This window comes from Heterocephalus glaber, unplaced genomic scaffold (genome assembly GCF_053883595.1).
Source record: "Heterocephalus glaber isolate CG9 unplaced genomic scaffold, H.glaber_assembly_v1.0 deba00001564, whole genome shotgun sequence".
NCBI classification, from domain to species: Eukaryota; Metazoa; Chordata; class Mammalia; order Rodentia; family Bathyergidae; genus Heterocephalus; species Heterocephalus glaber.
Window position 1 is genome coordinate 17,036,508 of NW_028258351.1, and position 16,669 is coordinate 17,053,176.

At 51.8% G+C, this 16,669-nt stretch overlaps 1 protein-coding gene across 5 annotated transcripts in view; it reads right to left on the reverse strand.

The window, feature by feature from the left end:
* The window catches only part of Wscd1 (WSC domain sialate O sulfotransferase 1), a 53,253-nt gene extending 38,386 nt beyond the window's left edge, over positions 1-14,867 (reverse strand). Inside the window, exons 1-3 of one of the 5 annotated variants that reach the window (XM_087191678.1) lie at positions 14,760-14,867; positions 7,317-7,403; positions 4,128-4,832 (exon numbers count right to left, since the gene is read on the reverse strand). In XM_087191678.1, coding sequence (XP_087047804.1) covers positions 4,128-4,545 — 418 coding nt within the window. In that variant the 5' untranslated portion in view covers positions 4,546-4,832; positions 7,317-7,403; positions 14,760-14,867. Of the gene's footprint in view, positions 1-4,127; positions 4,833-7,316; positions 7,404-13,340; positions 13,560-14,759 lie in introns of those variants that run through there. The other 4 variants (XM_087191677.1, XM_004857269.4, XM_004857266.4 and 1 more) reach the window with 4 other exon arrangements.
* Positions 14,868-16,669: the final 1,802 nt, after the last annotated feature.

A 16,669-nucleotide genomic window follows, 5' to 3' on the forward strand; every position in this document is an offset into this window, starting at 1 on the left:
AGTGAGGCCCCTTTGCCTTTCTAAAGGTCCCAAGAGATACTCCTGTGGCCTCCATGGAGAGGAATGGGAAGACTGACAGTCCCTAAGCAAGGAAAAGCTGACAGTAGCTGACATAAACAAGATCTTTCAAAAGTGGGGAGCTGTGTTTATAAAGAAATTTAATGTCTGCTCTTAGAGTGCCTACGAGGAGTCTGTTAGAGTGTAAGATGAGAACCTGGGTGGGAATCAGTGGGGCCAAGTGACCACAGAGCCCTCTGAAGTCTCCTTGGTACATCTCTGTCCCTCATCAGGGATGCTGGAGGATGACGTGAGGCAGTGGTGACACTGACCTAACCAGGCAAGGGCCAGTGGAAGTCTGATCGACCCTGCCCTGTCCCTCCAGGGAAGGAAATGCCTCCTGGAGATGTACAGAAAACTCAAGAGAATGTGAGCACAATGCAAACACAGCATCAGGCATGTAAATGTCACTCACATCAGTGTTTTGAAGGAATGGGACTGGGAATTTGCAAACACGCCACCACATGGTCCCCAAGCTGTGACTGCATACCCACAATAGCTGTGCTGAGACCTGGATTGGGCACCTGTGATAAAGACGTCACACATCTCCCCAAGAGTGTCTGCAGTCTGCTATTTGGTGTCTCTGAAATGTCACCTGTGGTGTGCATGCCTCCAGAGAAATTAGGCTGTCCCTGGAAGGCACATGCGAAAGGCTTCTAGGCAGCCTGTGACTCTCACATGGTATTTTGGTGAGGAGGAAAGTCCTGATGGCCTGATGCTTCCCAAACTCTCTGAGGGTAGGGAAAACTCATTTTTATTCCTGGCAAGAATGTGGTCCAAAGCAGGGCCCCAGGGCCACATGCTGAGGAGCACAGAGGAGTGGGTTCACTGTCTTTTCACTCTGGGGTCCACAGCAGGTAGTGGTGTTCCTGTCTGTGAGCACTGCCACACTGCATTCCTCCTCTGACCTTGCTAAGTCACTTCAACTGTCTGTGCCTCAGTTTCCTCCATAAGTGCCAACATCTACACCTCCCCCTACTCAGGCTCATTTGTCCTGCCCCACCTTTGGCCCATCCCTGCTCCTCCTTCAAGTCCACTCTATGCTTCCTATCTGCCCTGAAGGCTGAGACCCTTGACTCCAACCACTCCAGCCTTTCTTTTCTCCGGATTCTTCTATGTTTTGCCTGAAAACTCATCTATCAGCCACATCCTTGCCATTAACTGTTGCTATTAAAAATCTTCTAAATCCATGCATCTTGTCTCTGCAAAATGACTGGAGCCTCCTGGAGGGCGGGGGTTATGCCTGCCTTCACCCTACCTGGTGAGCCCTCAGTTGCTCATCAGGATTAGGCACAATGTCAGTGTCAGTGCCTAACTGACCAGTGGGTTATACCTCCTAAGAACCATACTTTGATGTCCTGTGGGCACAAGGGTGGGCTCAAGAGAGCCAAACACAGGAAGGGGATGGACTTGCTGACTTGTATCAAGAGCAGTTCCCAGGTTCTAATTTAAAAGAGGCACAGCAGAGGAGAATCACAATGGCTGCAGGATCCAAAGGTCCCAAAGACCCTCAGATCAGAGGACACCAGGGATGAGGGATGAGCAAACATCCACCTTCATTCATGTCTGCCAAAGATCTGGCCCTTTCCCAAGCTATGAGCCTCCTGGGGTCACCTTCATGGAGGGATGCTTATCAGCATCTAAGGCCACACCCGGTGCACCTCCACAAGCACCTGCTACTTCCCTTACCCTGAGGTTGCTTCCCTGACCCCAAGCCCTGCAAGCTTCTCTCTCCTGTAAGCCTCAGGAATATGGCACACAGCATGCATCACTGCAGAAACTTCACCCAGGGCAATGGGCATGCATTCTTCTCCTCTGCCTGCCTCGTTAGTAAAAGAAAACCACTACATGAGAATTTTCTGATGTGTTGCTCAGCAAAGAAGAGAGTTCGTTACTGCTTTTAATTAAACACCCAAAATATTTATCACTGTAGTTGGGGAATTTAACCACAAGGTTCTAAAGGTGCCTTGGCTCAAAAATTTCCAAGGCTGAGGCAGGAATAGACATATTTCTGGGCAACTGGATGGAAAGAGCCTGTGGGAATAGACTGACTTGGGTTCAAATCACAGTTCCATCACTACCTATCTGTGTAACCTGGGATGCACAGCTTGCCCTCTCTGAGTCTGTTTCTCCATCTGTGAAATGGGAACATGGTGCCAATGCCATGGATTGTGAAAATTACACAAGACACCGTATATCAAGTGTCTAACACCAGCCTTGGTATAGGAAGTGCTCAGTTATTATTCACAGATCATTATAAATAATGAAAAATTCTCAATGCCTTTTATTTCCCTGACACACAAATTCTTCACCATTAAAACAGTGAGAACGCCACTTACACCAGAAGGCTGTGTGAAGATGAAATTAAATGATGACAGATGTACATCTATGCTAAACAACTATTGTTATTCTGATCCTACATTCTAACCCAAGCCTACTGTGATGAGGAATTGGTAAACATTAGTTGAATAATTAGCACATTAATAAAGGAGAGAAAAAGTAGTTTCAGGCAGGCGGGCTTGGGTTCTTGTGAACACAGGGGTGTCCAGGAGTTACTGACTGGCCAGTTATGGGCCTGACCAGGGTGGAGAGGAAGCCCCCACTCGCCTCTTTTCCTGTGTGGCCAGGCCTGAGATGCAGATGGACCCTCTGGTTTGTGAGTAGCAGGTGAGCCCTTTTACTCTGAAACATAACAAATGGCTTTTCTAACTTTCTGACAGAAGCACGAATGTGCAAAGAAGAAAGAACTTTCGAGGGATACGCTGGGACACATCCCAAGGTGGATTTATTACTTTCGGCTGAAATGAAGGCAATGCATTATTGTGTGTGACTCCACATCTGTTCATTTGCACATCAAAATGGACAAGCCGTGAGGCTATTAAGGATGGCTTTGGAGATATTGGAATGTCTTTGGAAATTACTATCAATAAAAAACAAACTGGCTATGGAGAAGTTACTATTTTTCCCCTAGTAAACTTACTGACATTTTATTCCATTATGGATGTTGTCCAAGGTATAATGAAATGCGTCGTGATTGATGGAGCCTCCTGCAGCTTCCGAGGCTTGCAGGATCCCCTTTCAGGAGTGTGGCGGGCTGCCCAAGCCACAAAGAGAAGCTTGCTTTGTCTGCAGCCCCAGCAGCTATACTGAGGGCTGCATTCTAGGCCCTCTCCACCAGTGAGGGCTGCCTGGCTGCACAGGACCCCCACATCCCAGGGCCCCCAGAAGGCTTCTAGGCCAGCGTCCTGCCTTCCCCTGCTTTCCCTGAAGACCTCCAGCCATGTAACAACAGGGCGTTCCCCAGACAGGCTCTTTCATATTCTGCAGGGTCAGCAATTCCTCCCTAAATCCTGGGGTCTATTAAAAATATTCAACAACCCGTGGAGGGCAGGGACCATTTGGAAATGCCACCATTCAGCACTGATCCTGGGCATCCTGTGGTCCCTAGCCTTCCTGGGTCATGGAGAGGCAGTCAGAGTGCAGAAGACACCCCAGAAGCTAAGAGCGGGAACTACGAACAGGCGTGGAAGTGTCCCTTGCTGCCCTGATAGGATCGTGCTATGCTGTTGGACAGCAGCTGAGTAGCAGTCCTGCTTACATCTAACCACAGTTTCTCCAGCTTTTACTGGAATCCCTTCTGTCATCACTTTAAGTCACTGGAGGTAACTACTGTTCTACACTATCATATTTAATCCTCAAAATAGCCCAGGGATGTGTGTCTCCATCTCCATTTCAGAGCAACCTGGAGGAATCAAGTGAGATGCCCAAGGTCACCCAGCAAAGTTGTGGCTAAGCCAGGATTCAAAACGAGGTCTGTCTGAACCCAAAGCGGGAGCTCTAGGTGACTGGCTCTCGCAGCTCAGCTTGGAGCCTCGTGGAATTCCAGACAGAAAGTGAGCGAAATCTAGGGCACCTTACATCCCAGGCCGCACAGAGCAGAAGGCACAATTTGCCAAGGCCATCAACCTGCAGGGCCTACTTCTCCAGCTGCCATGGAGCCAGATAAAAGGGATACCAATTCTTGACCCTGGGCAGTGATTCTGGGTCCAGAGACACTGCAGAGCACCTACCTTGGCTGTGTGTGGCTGGCCTGGGGGCCTCAGGACCCAGGGTGGGTGACCCATGTGGATCACTCACAAAGCGGTGGAACCAGCGGCGCCGAACTGAGCTGCGGTTCCTCCGGGGCCAGCGGAGTCCAGGTGGGAGCCGGGCCAGAGGGCTCTGCAACATGTCCACATCGAGCAGCAGGTCTGGGCTGACCTGGGAGTCCTGGAGAGCTCTGCTGTCCAGCAGGCCCATGCCCGGTGCCACAGTGGCCACTGGCAAGGCCTGCAGGGTGCCAGGTGCCCGGGGGCCCTGAGGGAGGGCCATTCGGGCCCGCTGCAGTAGCAGCAAGGTGCCGGTCATCAAATAGGCAGCCGTGAGGAAGAGCAGCAGAAACTGCGTCCTGCGGAGAAACTTCTGGAGTCTGAAGAAAGGTTTGGCCATGCCCCTGGGCAGCAGGGCTCCCGGCTGGAGCCCGGGGACGGCTCCTAGCACCCGGGAAGAAGGGAGGCCAGGGCCTCCGAGGGTGTCATCCTCGCATCTTGGCTCCTGGCATCTGCTTGGGCTCTCCTGGGCTACTGTTACTGCACCATGTTCTGCAGATGTTCAGAGGGCACCATCACTTTTCACCAGGAGCCACAGGGCCCTGGAGCTAGCTGCAGCTTCTGCCCAGGTGTCATGATCTTTCCCATCCCTGACCTCTACCAATTCTCATTTCCTGGCTTGGAAACCTGGAAAAATGGAGAAAGAGCACTTAGATGTAATAGAAGAGTCTGGCCCTTCCACTGCCCCATTATTGAATCATCAAAGGCACCGGCCTTGTTGTGGAAGCCCTGGACACAAGACTGGGTTCAGATCCCAGCTCTGCCACTCGCCAGCTTTGTGACAAATTGCTTTACCTCTCTGGGTCTCAGCTTCCTCATCTATAACATTCGGATAATGCCCTGCTCCTGAGTAGTGCTGAAAGTCCTGTGATAACAGCAAAAGCAACAAGCAGGAGAAGAAGCAAGGGCAGCTTCTTACTAAGTCCTAGGTACTCAGCTAAATGTGTTACACATTATCTCATTCAACCAATCCAACGAAGCAGATACTGTAATATCCCCAATTTGCAGATGTGGAAATTAGCAAACTGAGGCAAAGAAGTTTTCCCAGTCACATAGTTGGCAAATGAAAGAGCCAGGGTCTTGCTTGAACAGTCTCCATTCAGATCCTATCCTCATGAAAAAGCCAGCCTGTAATGAGACACCTGCCTATGTAAATGGCTAGGCAATGCATACAGCAGGTGTTGGATACATGCATGCAATGAGCTGACCCCCAGGTGTGCACTGGGATAGCAAGCTGTGTCCTGGAAGGAGGTAATGCAGAGGGTAATAGCTGGCTCTCACAAAGAAGGAGTCCAAGGGAGAGAATAAGATTCAGGAGCTTCCTGCCAGAGCCAAAAGACGAGCCACAGTGCCGAGGCTGGGGCGCCTGGTGCAGACTTTCTGAGCAGCACCCCCACCTCTGAGGGCCCTTGCTCCTCAGGATGTAGAGCTCATGCCAGGCTCTGGTTCCCACTGGCGGAGCCTCTGAAGTGTGCTGTTAGGGTTGGCAGAGGGCTCTGCAGCTGCCTTGAGCCGGGCTGCCGTGTGAGGAAGGCCCTCAACACAAAGGGCAGGCTTGTCCTAGAAGAAAGGGCCCCCGAAGCGTGACTAAGCCAGTGCCCGTAACTAACATGGCCTGGGACCTTTGCCAGGCCCCACAGCCACTCAATGGTTGCTCTGTGTGCCGCCGAGGAAAGACAGACAGTGCGAGAAGAATGTCAAGGCTTGGGCTCTGGAGCTGGCATTCGAGGCCCCCAGAGAAGCAGCCTGGACCAGCACAACCCTTCCTGAGTAAGCACCAAGGGTGTCCAGGTTCCCAGACTCCAGGAAGGGCAGAGACATGGGAACACAGGTTGGCCCGGCCACCCTGGTAATCAGCCAATGAAGGCAGAATGAAATCGAGGCTGTCTGCCACTTGAGAAGGGTCTCAGAGCCTTTCTCTTTAAGCTGTGTATCTGCCAGGCCCACCTCAGAGAGCTTCCGATTTGTAAAACCATGGAGAAAATCCTATGAAATCCTTACTTATCTCTCTGCCTCCAGCTTTGGCCCTGCCAATCCATCTTCCATAAGACTGCAAGGGTGATCCTCCTAACACGCAGATCTGCTCATGGTGCTCCCCTGTTTAAAACCCCTTTCAATAGGGTCCTGGGGCTTTTGGGATAAACTCCAAGCTCCTTAGCTTAAGGTACAGGGCCCCCTTTCGTGATCTGGCCTGTCCATCCTGAGCTCTTGCCAGACCGTTTCTGCTGCACCTCTACCACCATGTTCCAGCCTAGGCACCTACAGCCACAGTACCTGCTGTCTTTCTTTCTACTCCTCCTTTCACTTGGCCGATCCCTGTGCAACCCCTAAGGCTCAGCCCAGGAGTCAGTGCTTTCTAGCACCCATCCATAGGCATACATTCCTTGGTCTTCCCGTACCTTGTGCAGACCACAGTATGATGATTAGCACTGTCCAGCTCCTCGAGCAACCTCAGAGGACTCTGACCTCCTCAAGGGGAGAAGCAATGCCCTATTCATGTTTGTCACTCTGCCCCCCAGCACCTGAGGCATGCCACAATGTGGCTACTCCGTGATCTTTGTGAATACAGTTTTTCAAATTAATGAGAGCACAGAAAAATAAACAAACGGGTCCTGATAATCAGAAACCTGTACCTGTGGGGTCAGATCTCAAATACCATTCATCCAGAGCTGGGGTGGAGCCTGAGCTGTGGGGAAGCTAGGATAACACATAGCCGACAAAGGACACAGCTCCACAGCTGGCGTCTTTCAGACACAGGTGCATTATGCGGGCTTTATCCGGTACCTGTTCCACCCAGTAATTCCATGAAGCAGGGTTTCTGGGTGTGTTTGTAAAAGAGTTCTAATTAAAGGATGTTGGGATCCTATCAAAGGAAAATCCTAGAAAACTAAAATGAAAGGTGAGAGGTGGCATTCCTGTTGGGAAAGAAAGTTTCACTGAGATGGAGCAGAAAGGTAGGCAATGGCCCCACAGTTCAGAATTTTAAAGGCAAGGCTTGGTGTACTGTCCATACACAGCCTATAACTCAGACCTGGACACTTGGTACAAGTAAGACCAAGGTACAGTAGGTTGGGGAATCGTTAGGGCTAATCCACCAGGAGTCAGACTTACCAAGTTCCTCAGGTGCCTCCCAAGTCCTCCCTGGTGTTGCCCCTTCCAAAAGGGTCTCCCCTGGTCTGGCAAGATGGCTGCTAGGCACTGTAAGGCAAATACCATTTGCAAGATAGAGTGCCATGGCCCAGGTCTCCTATAAGGTAGACCGTCACCTCCAACTTTTAAAAAGGCAAGCTGTCCCCATGCCAGAACACTAGCCAAAGTGGGCTGGGGGAACTACATGCCCAAAGCATCAGGAACTTGTCCTCTTGCCCTGGACTTCCACAGCACTTTACCACCAAATTCCTATTTGCCAGTCATTCTCCATTCTCTGCCACAGTCACCACTCCATGAGGCTGACATTACAGTCCCTCCAGGGCATGGATCACACCTGGTTTATCTCCATGTCCCTGGATCTCAATATATAGCTAGCAGGGCAGTGACAAGTCATGTTTGTTGAGTGGCTGAAAAAGGAGCCCTGGGAAGTGGGGAGACTTGGATCATGTACACAAGGGCTCACAGCCAAGCCACCAGGTGAAACAGACAGCAGAACCAGCTGACAGGTATCTAGCCAGTACCTGTCTAGAAGGTCATGGGCAGTGCTCTCTACCCCCGAAGCCAGCAGGCTGTCCATTAGCGCAATCTAGCTCAAACTATTGTCTGGCACAGAGCCTCAGGCTCCTCATCTGTTAAAAAAAGGTATAAGCAGGAATTATCGTGAGATGAAACCAGGGAGTGGATGTGACACTTCTATTAGCTAATGTGAAACAAACTGGTTATAAATGTAAAATAAGTACCACCTGGAGGACAGGCCTACAGCAGCAGTGTTACTGGTGAAATCAGTCTCAGTGGCCCCTGTCCTCCCTCTGATTCCCCCACACCCTGGGGCAGGCTCAGTATCGCACTCTTGCCTGAAGCTCACACCTATGCTAAGACTGCTATTAGCAACTGCTGTTTTTCTCAGTGCCACCATTTATTAAGCTTTGCAGCATTAGTAAACAGGTTAGATGGGCTGCATACTTCACTGGCACCATCTCCTTTACTCCACAAAGTCGCCAAGGCAGAGGCCCTGCTTCCCTATGCTTCAGAGCTGAAGTCTGTCCTAACCTTAGAGGGACGACACTCAGTGCCCAAGATTAGACCATCGGGATCAGTAGTTAGACCCGAGCCACCTGCACCCAGAGCCCCTCTTGTGGCCACTGAACTTCCTGTGTCTCTTCCTACCTCAACCCCAGCTTTGCATGAGGCAAGATTTATTCTTAAAAGGAGTTTTGTGTGCTTCTCTCAGTAGCTTTTTGAATTCATGCCAGGCTCCTGGAGATGATGCTCCACATGGTGTCTGCTGAGCCAAACCTTCCAGGCGCTGCCATGTGGGTAAGTGTCCCGGCCTCCCTGGGCCAGTGGGGAGCAGCCTCAGATTCTCTCCCCTCCTCTGGAAATCTCTGTGTTCTTCCTTGAGGTGAGCTTCCCAGGTGTACCTCTGGTCTCGGAGCCCTGCAAGGTGCTTTGAGGAGAGGCTGGTGGGCCCACTGCACCCCTCCTGAGGCTTGGCCCTGTTGAAAGGGGCCATGTGAGCTGGATAAAAGTGCCCATCCACCACCCTGCTCATTGCCTTCCAGAGGACTTGGAGTTACTGTGGAGCAAAGCAAGGCCTGAGGAGGGGGACCCTGTCTCAGGTGTGAGAGAAGAATAATCAAAGAGAGGGGCTTCTGTGAGTGTCGGGAGGTAGCAGGAGCTCACAGCAGGTGGGACTCAGCAACCCTGAGCCCCAGGGCGGCAGATGGCACCTGCCTCTGTGCCAAGCTGGGGACAGAGGCTGAGAGGTGACAGCAGGAAGAGGAGTAGAGGCAGTCCCTGGAGCTGGCCCAGGTGACCAAGGGCCTCTGATTCCATCTCCCTTCTGCTGCCTTGCCAGAGATGACGTGCAGGAGTAGTGAAGAGGAGAAGGCTCCTAGATGGAACGTGGCCAATTTGACCACTGCGGCAGAGGCTATGAACATCTTGGGACTCAGGGCTATGCACTCTGACTGGGGCAGGAAAGGGGCCCCACAGGCTGCTTTCCAGACATGCAAATGGATACCCATATCAGAGCAGTTCAGAGCCCAGACTCAATGACCACAAACAGGACCACAGTGAAGCCACACACGGGAAACTCCAGGTAGGCTCAGGGCTCCTAGGTGACCTCTCCCTGGCCTTCCTCTTCTGATCTCTGGCTCTGCCCCTACTCAGGCTCAGGGACTATGTGCTAACCACAGTGTCCCTGGCCAGCTTGAGATGCTCAATCCCCACCATCCCACCTAGCTCACCCATGTCCTTCCACCTGTGAGGGACACCTATACCCCATCTCACCATTCAAATGCTTCCAACTTACAAAAGCGGAGCCTCAAGGCTACTTCTTCTCTGATGTTTCCCTGATGCCTGGTGCAGGGCTGTTCAGAGCTGACAGTGAAGCTAAATGCTGCCATGACGATGACCTTTGCCTGGATTTTGTGTTCTACCTTGAGTCAGGCTGCCAGCTAATGCCCGTAAATCCCCTCCCAGCATGCAAGCCCCTTGCAGGGCACTCAGTGCCTCTGCTGCCTCTGAGACCACTGTAATTACTCCAGGATCCCATGCACCTAGGCTCTGAAGGCTAAGAAACCCACTAAACAAAAGCTGCTGCTTTTGGCAGGTATACAGTCTGGGGAATGGGAATGGAGTGTGGTTCCTGTCTTTGAAGAGGCAGATCTCTATCATTTGAACTTGAAGACTTAAGAGAAAAGATTCAAAATATGTGTGCAAAAGATATAAAAGATAATAGTTAACTAGCTTAAATCATTCCACATTGGATACCTATTTCAAACATCACATCATACCCCATTTATATATACAATCATGATTTGTCAGTCACAAATAATAAAAAATACAAAAATTAGAAAGGTCAAAACTCCATTCACTGCAAATGGGAAAAATCTTCCAGTAAATCTATTGCTGAAGTTCTTATAATAATAAATTTTATATGCCACATTTGAGAACGCAGAGTACTTTCACATACTATTAAGTGTGTTGGCTGAATGAGCAGATGAACAAATGAATGAGAGATCTTCCCCCAAACTTAGGAAGTTATTATATTATGAATCATTATCCCCATTATATAGATACAGAATGTGAGCCAGAGAGAAGATCCATTAATTTGAACAAAGCCAAACAACTACTGCTAGAATGAACTCAAGTTTTCTGATTCCAAGGATGGGGTATCACGTGCCATCTCACATGGCCTTCACTTTCTCAGTATCAGATGGGTATCCTTCCCAGCACTGTGGTGGGGCCTGGGGCTTCAAAGACAGACAGGGCTCCATGTGGGGCCTGGCATTTTCTTTCACGATTGATTGGGAGCCCATCTCACTCTTTACACAGCCAATCACAAACTCTCCTGGGCTATCTCTGAGCAATCACTTTAGCAGCTCCCTAATCCTAATTTGTTTGTTCTTATGTTCCTGCACCTGGTGGAGAATCCCTGAAGGGTATCTGGGGCCCAGCTCAGAGTGTGACAGGTAAAGAGGTGATCAAATTCCACTGAGAAATGTGGATAAATCAGAGCTAGTGAGTAGAGCACCCTGCCAAAGTCAGCCTTGCCCTTCTCTGGCCCCATCTCCGCCACCAGGATGGTGACTCAAGCTATGGAAAGGGGACCAAGACACCCGGAGGCATTTCTGTCCTCATGGTCTCACTGTGAAGGCAGCCACCCTCTGGGAGGGGGCTAACATCTCCAGGGGTTTCCAGCAGTGTGGAAAGAGAAGCCCAGGGAAAAGGCCTTAACACATACCAAGAGGTACACTGTACTGCGTAGCTTATAAAATTAATCCGGTCCATTCTTCATCCACTTCTCAAGTCTACACTGGGAGGCAAGGTGTGCATAGATAGGAGTCCTCCCCAACAACATTCCCCCAAACTGGCACACTTGTGATAATTTTTCAGGCCACAGGTCAACATGGTGATATTAAAGGCAAGAAGACATTACAGCCAACAGTAGGAAGCAAGACCATGAGGCACAGGGAAAAAGCGGTGGGAGGCCTTGTTCACCCACTTGTTCCCCAAAGGAGGAGGGCAGGGTCCAGCCCAGCCTGACCCCAGATGTTGGGACTCAGTTCTGGCGCTGCTGGTGTATATCATTATCATTCTCCTGGGCAAAGACCCTGAAGGTCTGTACACTGAGCTCCCCCAAATTCTGAAGTACTTGGCCTTGACCTCACTTGAAGTTCCACAAGGAGGATCAGGGAGCTCATCTCACCAAGACTGACCAGAGTATGAGCCGGGTGGGAATAACAGCTGGGAGTGTCTACAGTGAGAAATACCATGCTCAGATACGATTTGATCTGGGCTTGGAGGCTCCGGGTTCTTAAGACTCTGAGCTACCTGCTCACACTGACTCTACAAGGAACCAGCTCTGTGACTCACTGACTTGGTCTGTGGTGCTTGGACTGAACAGGCTCAGCAGCAGGCCAACCAGTGACCCAGATTACCCCCTTCTGCCTAGTGAGCCAACAGGAGGAAGGGACAGGAGTCTGGCTTTCTGCTTAATCCAGGCTTCTCTTCACTTTTGACCATGTGTTGCAAGGTCCTAAGAACCCACTGAAAAGAGGGATCCCTCACCCTTTCCAGAGGACCTGTGAGAACAAACCTGCTGAGGCCTACAAGATGAAGCTGTAGGTGAGGACTGCCAGTTTCCCACAGGGAAGATCAGGTAGTCCGGGTGCCCACCCAGCCAGCCGCTGGCCAACCTGCCTTCGGCCACTGGGTCCCTGGGTCAGGTCCTGCTGTTCCTCCTAGAAACTCTAGGCTCTGACAGCTTTCCCTGAAGCTCCTTCTCCAGGGGACTTCTCAGGGCCGTGTGTGTGTAATGTTTGGGAGAAATAAACCTGTTCCTACCTGCACAAAAACCACCCCTTGCCCTCTCTCTAGCACTTAGAGCCTTCCAGTAAGGGAGGTACTACAAATAGAACAGGGTCAATCAGTGTGAGGCCTCCTCTAATTCTTTAACTCCCCACCAGCCTTGTGCCTGATAACCTAGTAATTCAAAGAAAAGGTCCTCACTTCTGATCTCAACCATTGCTACAAACATGGGGCAGTGCAAGTACCTCCCAGAACCCAAGCATTCTGTCCCAGCAACAGGAGGGCCGAGGCTTCTGAGGCTCCGGAAGTACAGAGCAGTCTATCCAGGGAGCAGTGGCCAGGGGGCTGGATCCCAGGGCAGGGTTGTGGTGCTGGAACCTCCACAGCAGCACTAAACCGGTCCCTAGAAGGGGCAGAGGTCCGTCTCCCTGTGCCCAAGACCCATGGGAGAGTCAGCGCAGATCAGGTATCACAGATGCACAAATGCTGGGGAAAGCAGTCAGTGAGGCTACTCTGAGGCAGGGGACCCTACCAAGGACGCTTCTGAGGATCAAAGGAAAACTCATATGCAGCACCCAGTCGTGAGTCTGTACACACTTGGGAAGATGCAAAGCTCTATATCGGTTAATTTTCCGAACATATTACGTTTCGATTTTGCCTCCGCCTCTGTTCAAGTTCACCAAGAGATGGGAGAAACCCTCCACTGACCGTTGACCGGAAGCCTGGCTTGGTAGCGGATAGAGAAGGAGCTGCTAATGGTGAACGTCTCCGCCTAGGAGGGAGGCAGTGTGCACCCCAAATCCTGCCCTGGCCCCCCCTAGTCCACTCGGGGCTCCTACCGCGACGCCCTCCCGTGAAGGAGACGGTCGCTGAGACTGCCTGTGAGGAACCAGGCTTGTGCAACTGCCTTGGGCACCCCCGCCCCGGCCCGATTGTTGCGAAGCGCTCCCCCGACCCGACACGCACACGCTCACACATCCCTTCCCGGGTCCAGCGGCCCCAGACCCGGGAGGGCGCCCCCCACCAGGCCACCCCGAAGCCAGAGCAGGTGCAGCCTTGCTGCGCTCCCAGCCGCGGCGTCTACACAAACTTGTTTGCCCGCATCCGGGGAAACCCAGCTCTCAGCACGCACGGGGGTCCCACCTGGGACACCCAGGAGACAGGACTCACCCCGCGATCGCGGCCAGCTGGGGAGCCCGCATCGGCCACTCGCCAGTCTCCCGGGGCGCTGAGCCCGCAGCCCCGCAGTGCCCTGAGCCAAGACGCCCTCGGCGCCCGCACGCCTCTGGCGCTGGCTGCGAGCGGTCCGACGTGCCCGGGCGCGGCGCCGCCGCCCAGCTCCCCGAGGCTGCGGACGTTCGCGCGGAGCCACGGCGGCGGAGCGGGCGCAGAGTGCGAGCGGGCGCCGAGCCGGGCGGGCGGGCGCGGAGCGGGCGAGCGGGCTAGGGGGCGCCCGGCTCTGCACATGCTCACTCGCGCGGCCCGGGGACAGCGGCCGGCCGCTGCCGGGTCCTAGCGGCGCCGGCGCACACGCCTGGCGCTCCCCCGAAAGGAAGGGTCTGGGCTTTGATGCTGGAGACCGACACTGCCCTGACTCGCGAGACATGCACACACGGAGGGCCACACGCGATAATGCAAGTCAAGATGCTGACACCCACTCTGACACACACACACACACACACACACATGCACTAAGCCACAACCTTGCATCGGAGCCTCACTAATTCTAAAGCACATACACTTACCCCCCCCCCCACTGAGCTCTGCCAGAGGGGCATCTGCCACACTCACTCAGATTCTGACACAGTGACACACACCCCGTCTGGTACAAACATACACTGAATCACCACTTCACAGACACACTGACCCACCCACCCCACCCCACCCCGCCACGTACACACTCTGAGCCTGGTCCACTCTCAGCGACAAGCTGGGGCACGATGACAGACACACACACAAATACACACATGCCATGCACTTTGTAGCACTGTGATAAGAAATTATGGAGTCATAGACACACACTGGGTCACCATCCCATGCGGAGCTGGACACTGACAACTACATCTTTGGCACAGACACACATACGTATAGACACTCACACACATACATATAGACACTCACACACATATCCAGAAACAAGCATACACTGCAGCACACACACACACACACACACACACACACACAGAGTATCTGAGAGTCCCACAAAGAGCCACAAGCCCACAATGCATTGACAGCATCTCCCTACACACTTAGGGCTCTGCCAGCAGCTCGTCACACTGCTCTACACTGGCACACTGTGACAGACCCCACCTTGAGGCAGTTGCCCACAGAAGCAGTGCCACACACCAGATGGAGTCCACTAACAGACACACTCTTTTACAGAGGAACATACTGGTTATCGCCTCACAGGCAGGCCACACACACACACACACACACAGATGCAACTTCCACCCCCACCCCTTTAAATAAAGGCTGGATCCAACCTTAAGGATTTCCCTTCACTAAGGAGTCCCACTCCTGCTCTCCAGAAGCTCTCAAGTCACAGCATCCACCCTGCCCTGTCAGGTGCACCTGGCACCCAGTCCTCACCCAGGGTTGGCTGCTAAGATCCTCTCAGAGGCCCAGGATAGTAGGGGCAGCAGGCGCAGGTGGAGATGGCTCTAACCCCGTCTTCCTGAAAGGGAGTTGCATGCCTCCGACTCCCGCTAGGGGCAGAGCTGCTTGGCCAGGCTCAGAGGAGCCAGATTTCAACAGGTGCAGGGCAGCGAGAGAGGATTAGATGGGGACCAGTCCTAGCAGGCTTCCTGCAGGTCAGTCAAGGGGTACCAGAGTGGAAAGGACTCACCAAAGTCTGCACAGCTTGTCAAGCCAAGTACAGAACTGGAACAGAGTCGATGGCCTGGAAGTGAAAATTGAGCTCTCTGGATCCCGGGGAGATGTGGGTGAGGACCCAGGGAATGAGAGGCAAATTCTGTGCCATCCCAATATTCCAGGCTTGCAAAAAAGCTCCCTCCGCCATCTGTGTTCTTTACAGCATGTGAATATATGTAATGTTATCAACAGTGGCACCCCACTATGCACCTTTACAATGCTCTTTGGTTTTCACAGCCCTCTCCAGGAGGAGCTACATAATTTGCAAGATCCAATGCAAAAAGAAAATTTGAGATTCAAATTCAAAAATTATCAAGAATTTCAATCAATGAAAGCACGGTATTAAACCAAATGCTGGGCCTTCCTGAGCACAGATGCATAATTCTCATGCCCAAAAAGCCAGCCAGCCCTGGCCCTCTGGTACCCATTGTCCCACTTAAACTCACAATAAGCTGCCTTTACGGGTCCAAGATGAAGCTCTTGACTCCTGGATGATTGTAGCAAGGAGATCCTAGGTGAGCTCAAGTCCAGCTTCTCTGGGAGGCCAGGGTTGCCCTGCAGCTGCCATTTGGAAGAGGCAGTCTTGAAGAGAAACCACATGAGACAAAGGATGCAAGTTGAGGAGTCCATGTCGTGTGCTACCAAGGAAGGAAAAGAGCCTTGGGAAGGGCCAAATGTCCCGAAATACCTGCAGTGCTGGCCTCTGCAGGGGAAGTAGGTAGGCACACCTGCTGACTCCAGGGAGTGATGTTGAGAAAGGGCATTGAGTCGCTGAGAAGGGCTTTGTAAAGGCAGCTTGTTGTCCAAATGGCCAGGAATATTTTAGCACTGGCACAAAGTTCTCTCCCCTAGCAATGGTGACAAATAAGAGGGTGTGAGGGGTCCACTTCAACTAGGTCTGATAACAGAGTCACTCCCAACCCACAACTACTGCCTTCCCTGGGTCCTTTCTACATAGCTGGGACCAACCATTGGTAGTATACCCCTTTTTCTTTTGTCTATGTCCCAAAAGCAGCTGTGGGAAGATATCCTAAAGTCACAGAGGCTTCAGCAATGGTCCCACCATGATGCTGACACATATCCAGTTCTTGCTGAATAATGCACCCCTCCCTGCTTCTCCTCAAGTCTGGGACTAAGAATCAGACCAGTCTGATCTCACTTCTTCCCATCCTTCTGTGTTCGACTCTTGACTACGTCCACTGCTATCTCTTAGGCCCTTAATTATTGGATCCCAAATATATATACTGCTTCCTAACTTCATGTCACCTACTGGTTTCCCCTCCTTCCCTCCTTCTCTTCTTCCTTCCTTCCCTACAGCCATCCTTTAATTTTGTCACCAATCAAGACACCATCATGTGTTAGATTTTTGCCATGAACACTGGTGACTGATAGGAAGAAGCAGTCTCCTCTAGGAGCCTCCACTGTGGAGACATGGAGCAGAAAAGAGTCTCAAAGTCATGGCTGACAATTGTGTGTATAAAACATCATCTGCCATAAAATAAGCACATAATATATTTTAGTAAATATTATATACAGGGTTTTTTTGCCCCAAGGCTTTGCTGGAGTCCAGAAATGCCACATATGCCTTATTCTCCTAATCCACCAGGTTTGTAGTGTTTTCTCTTCTT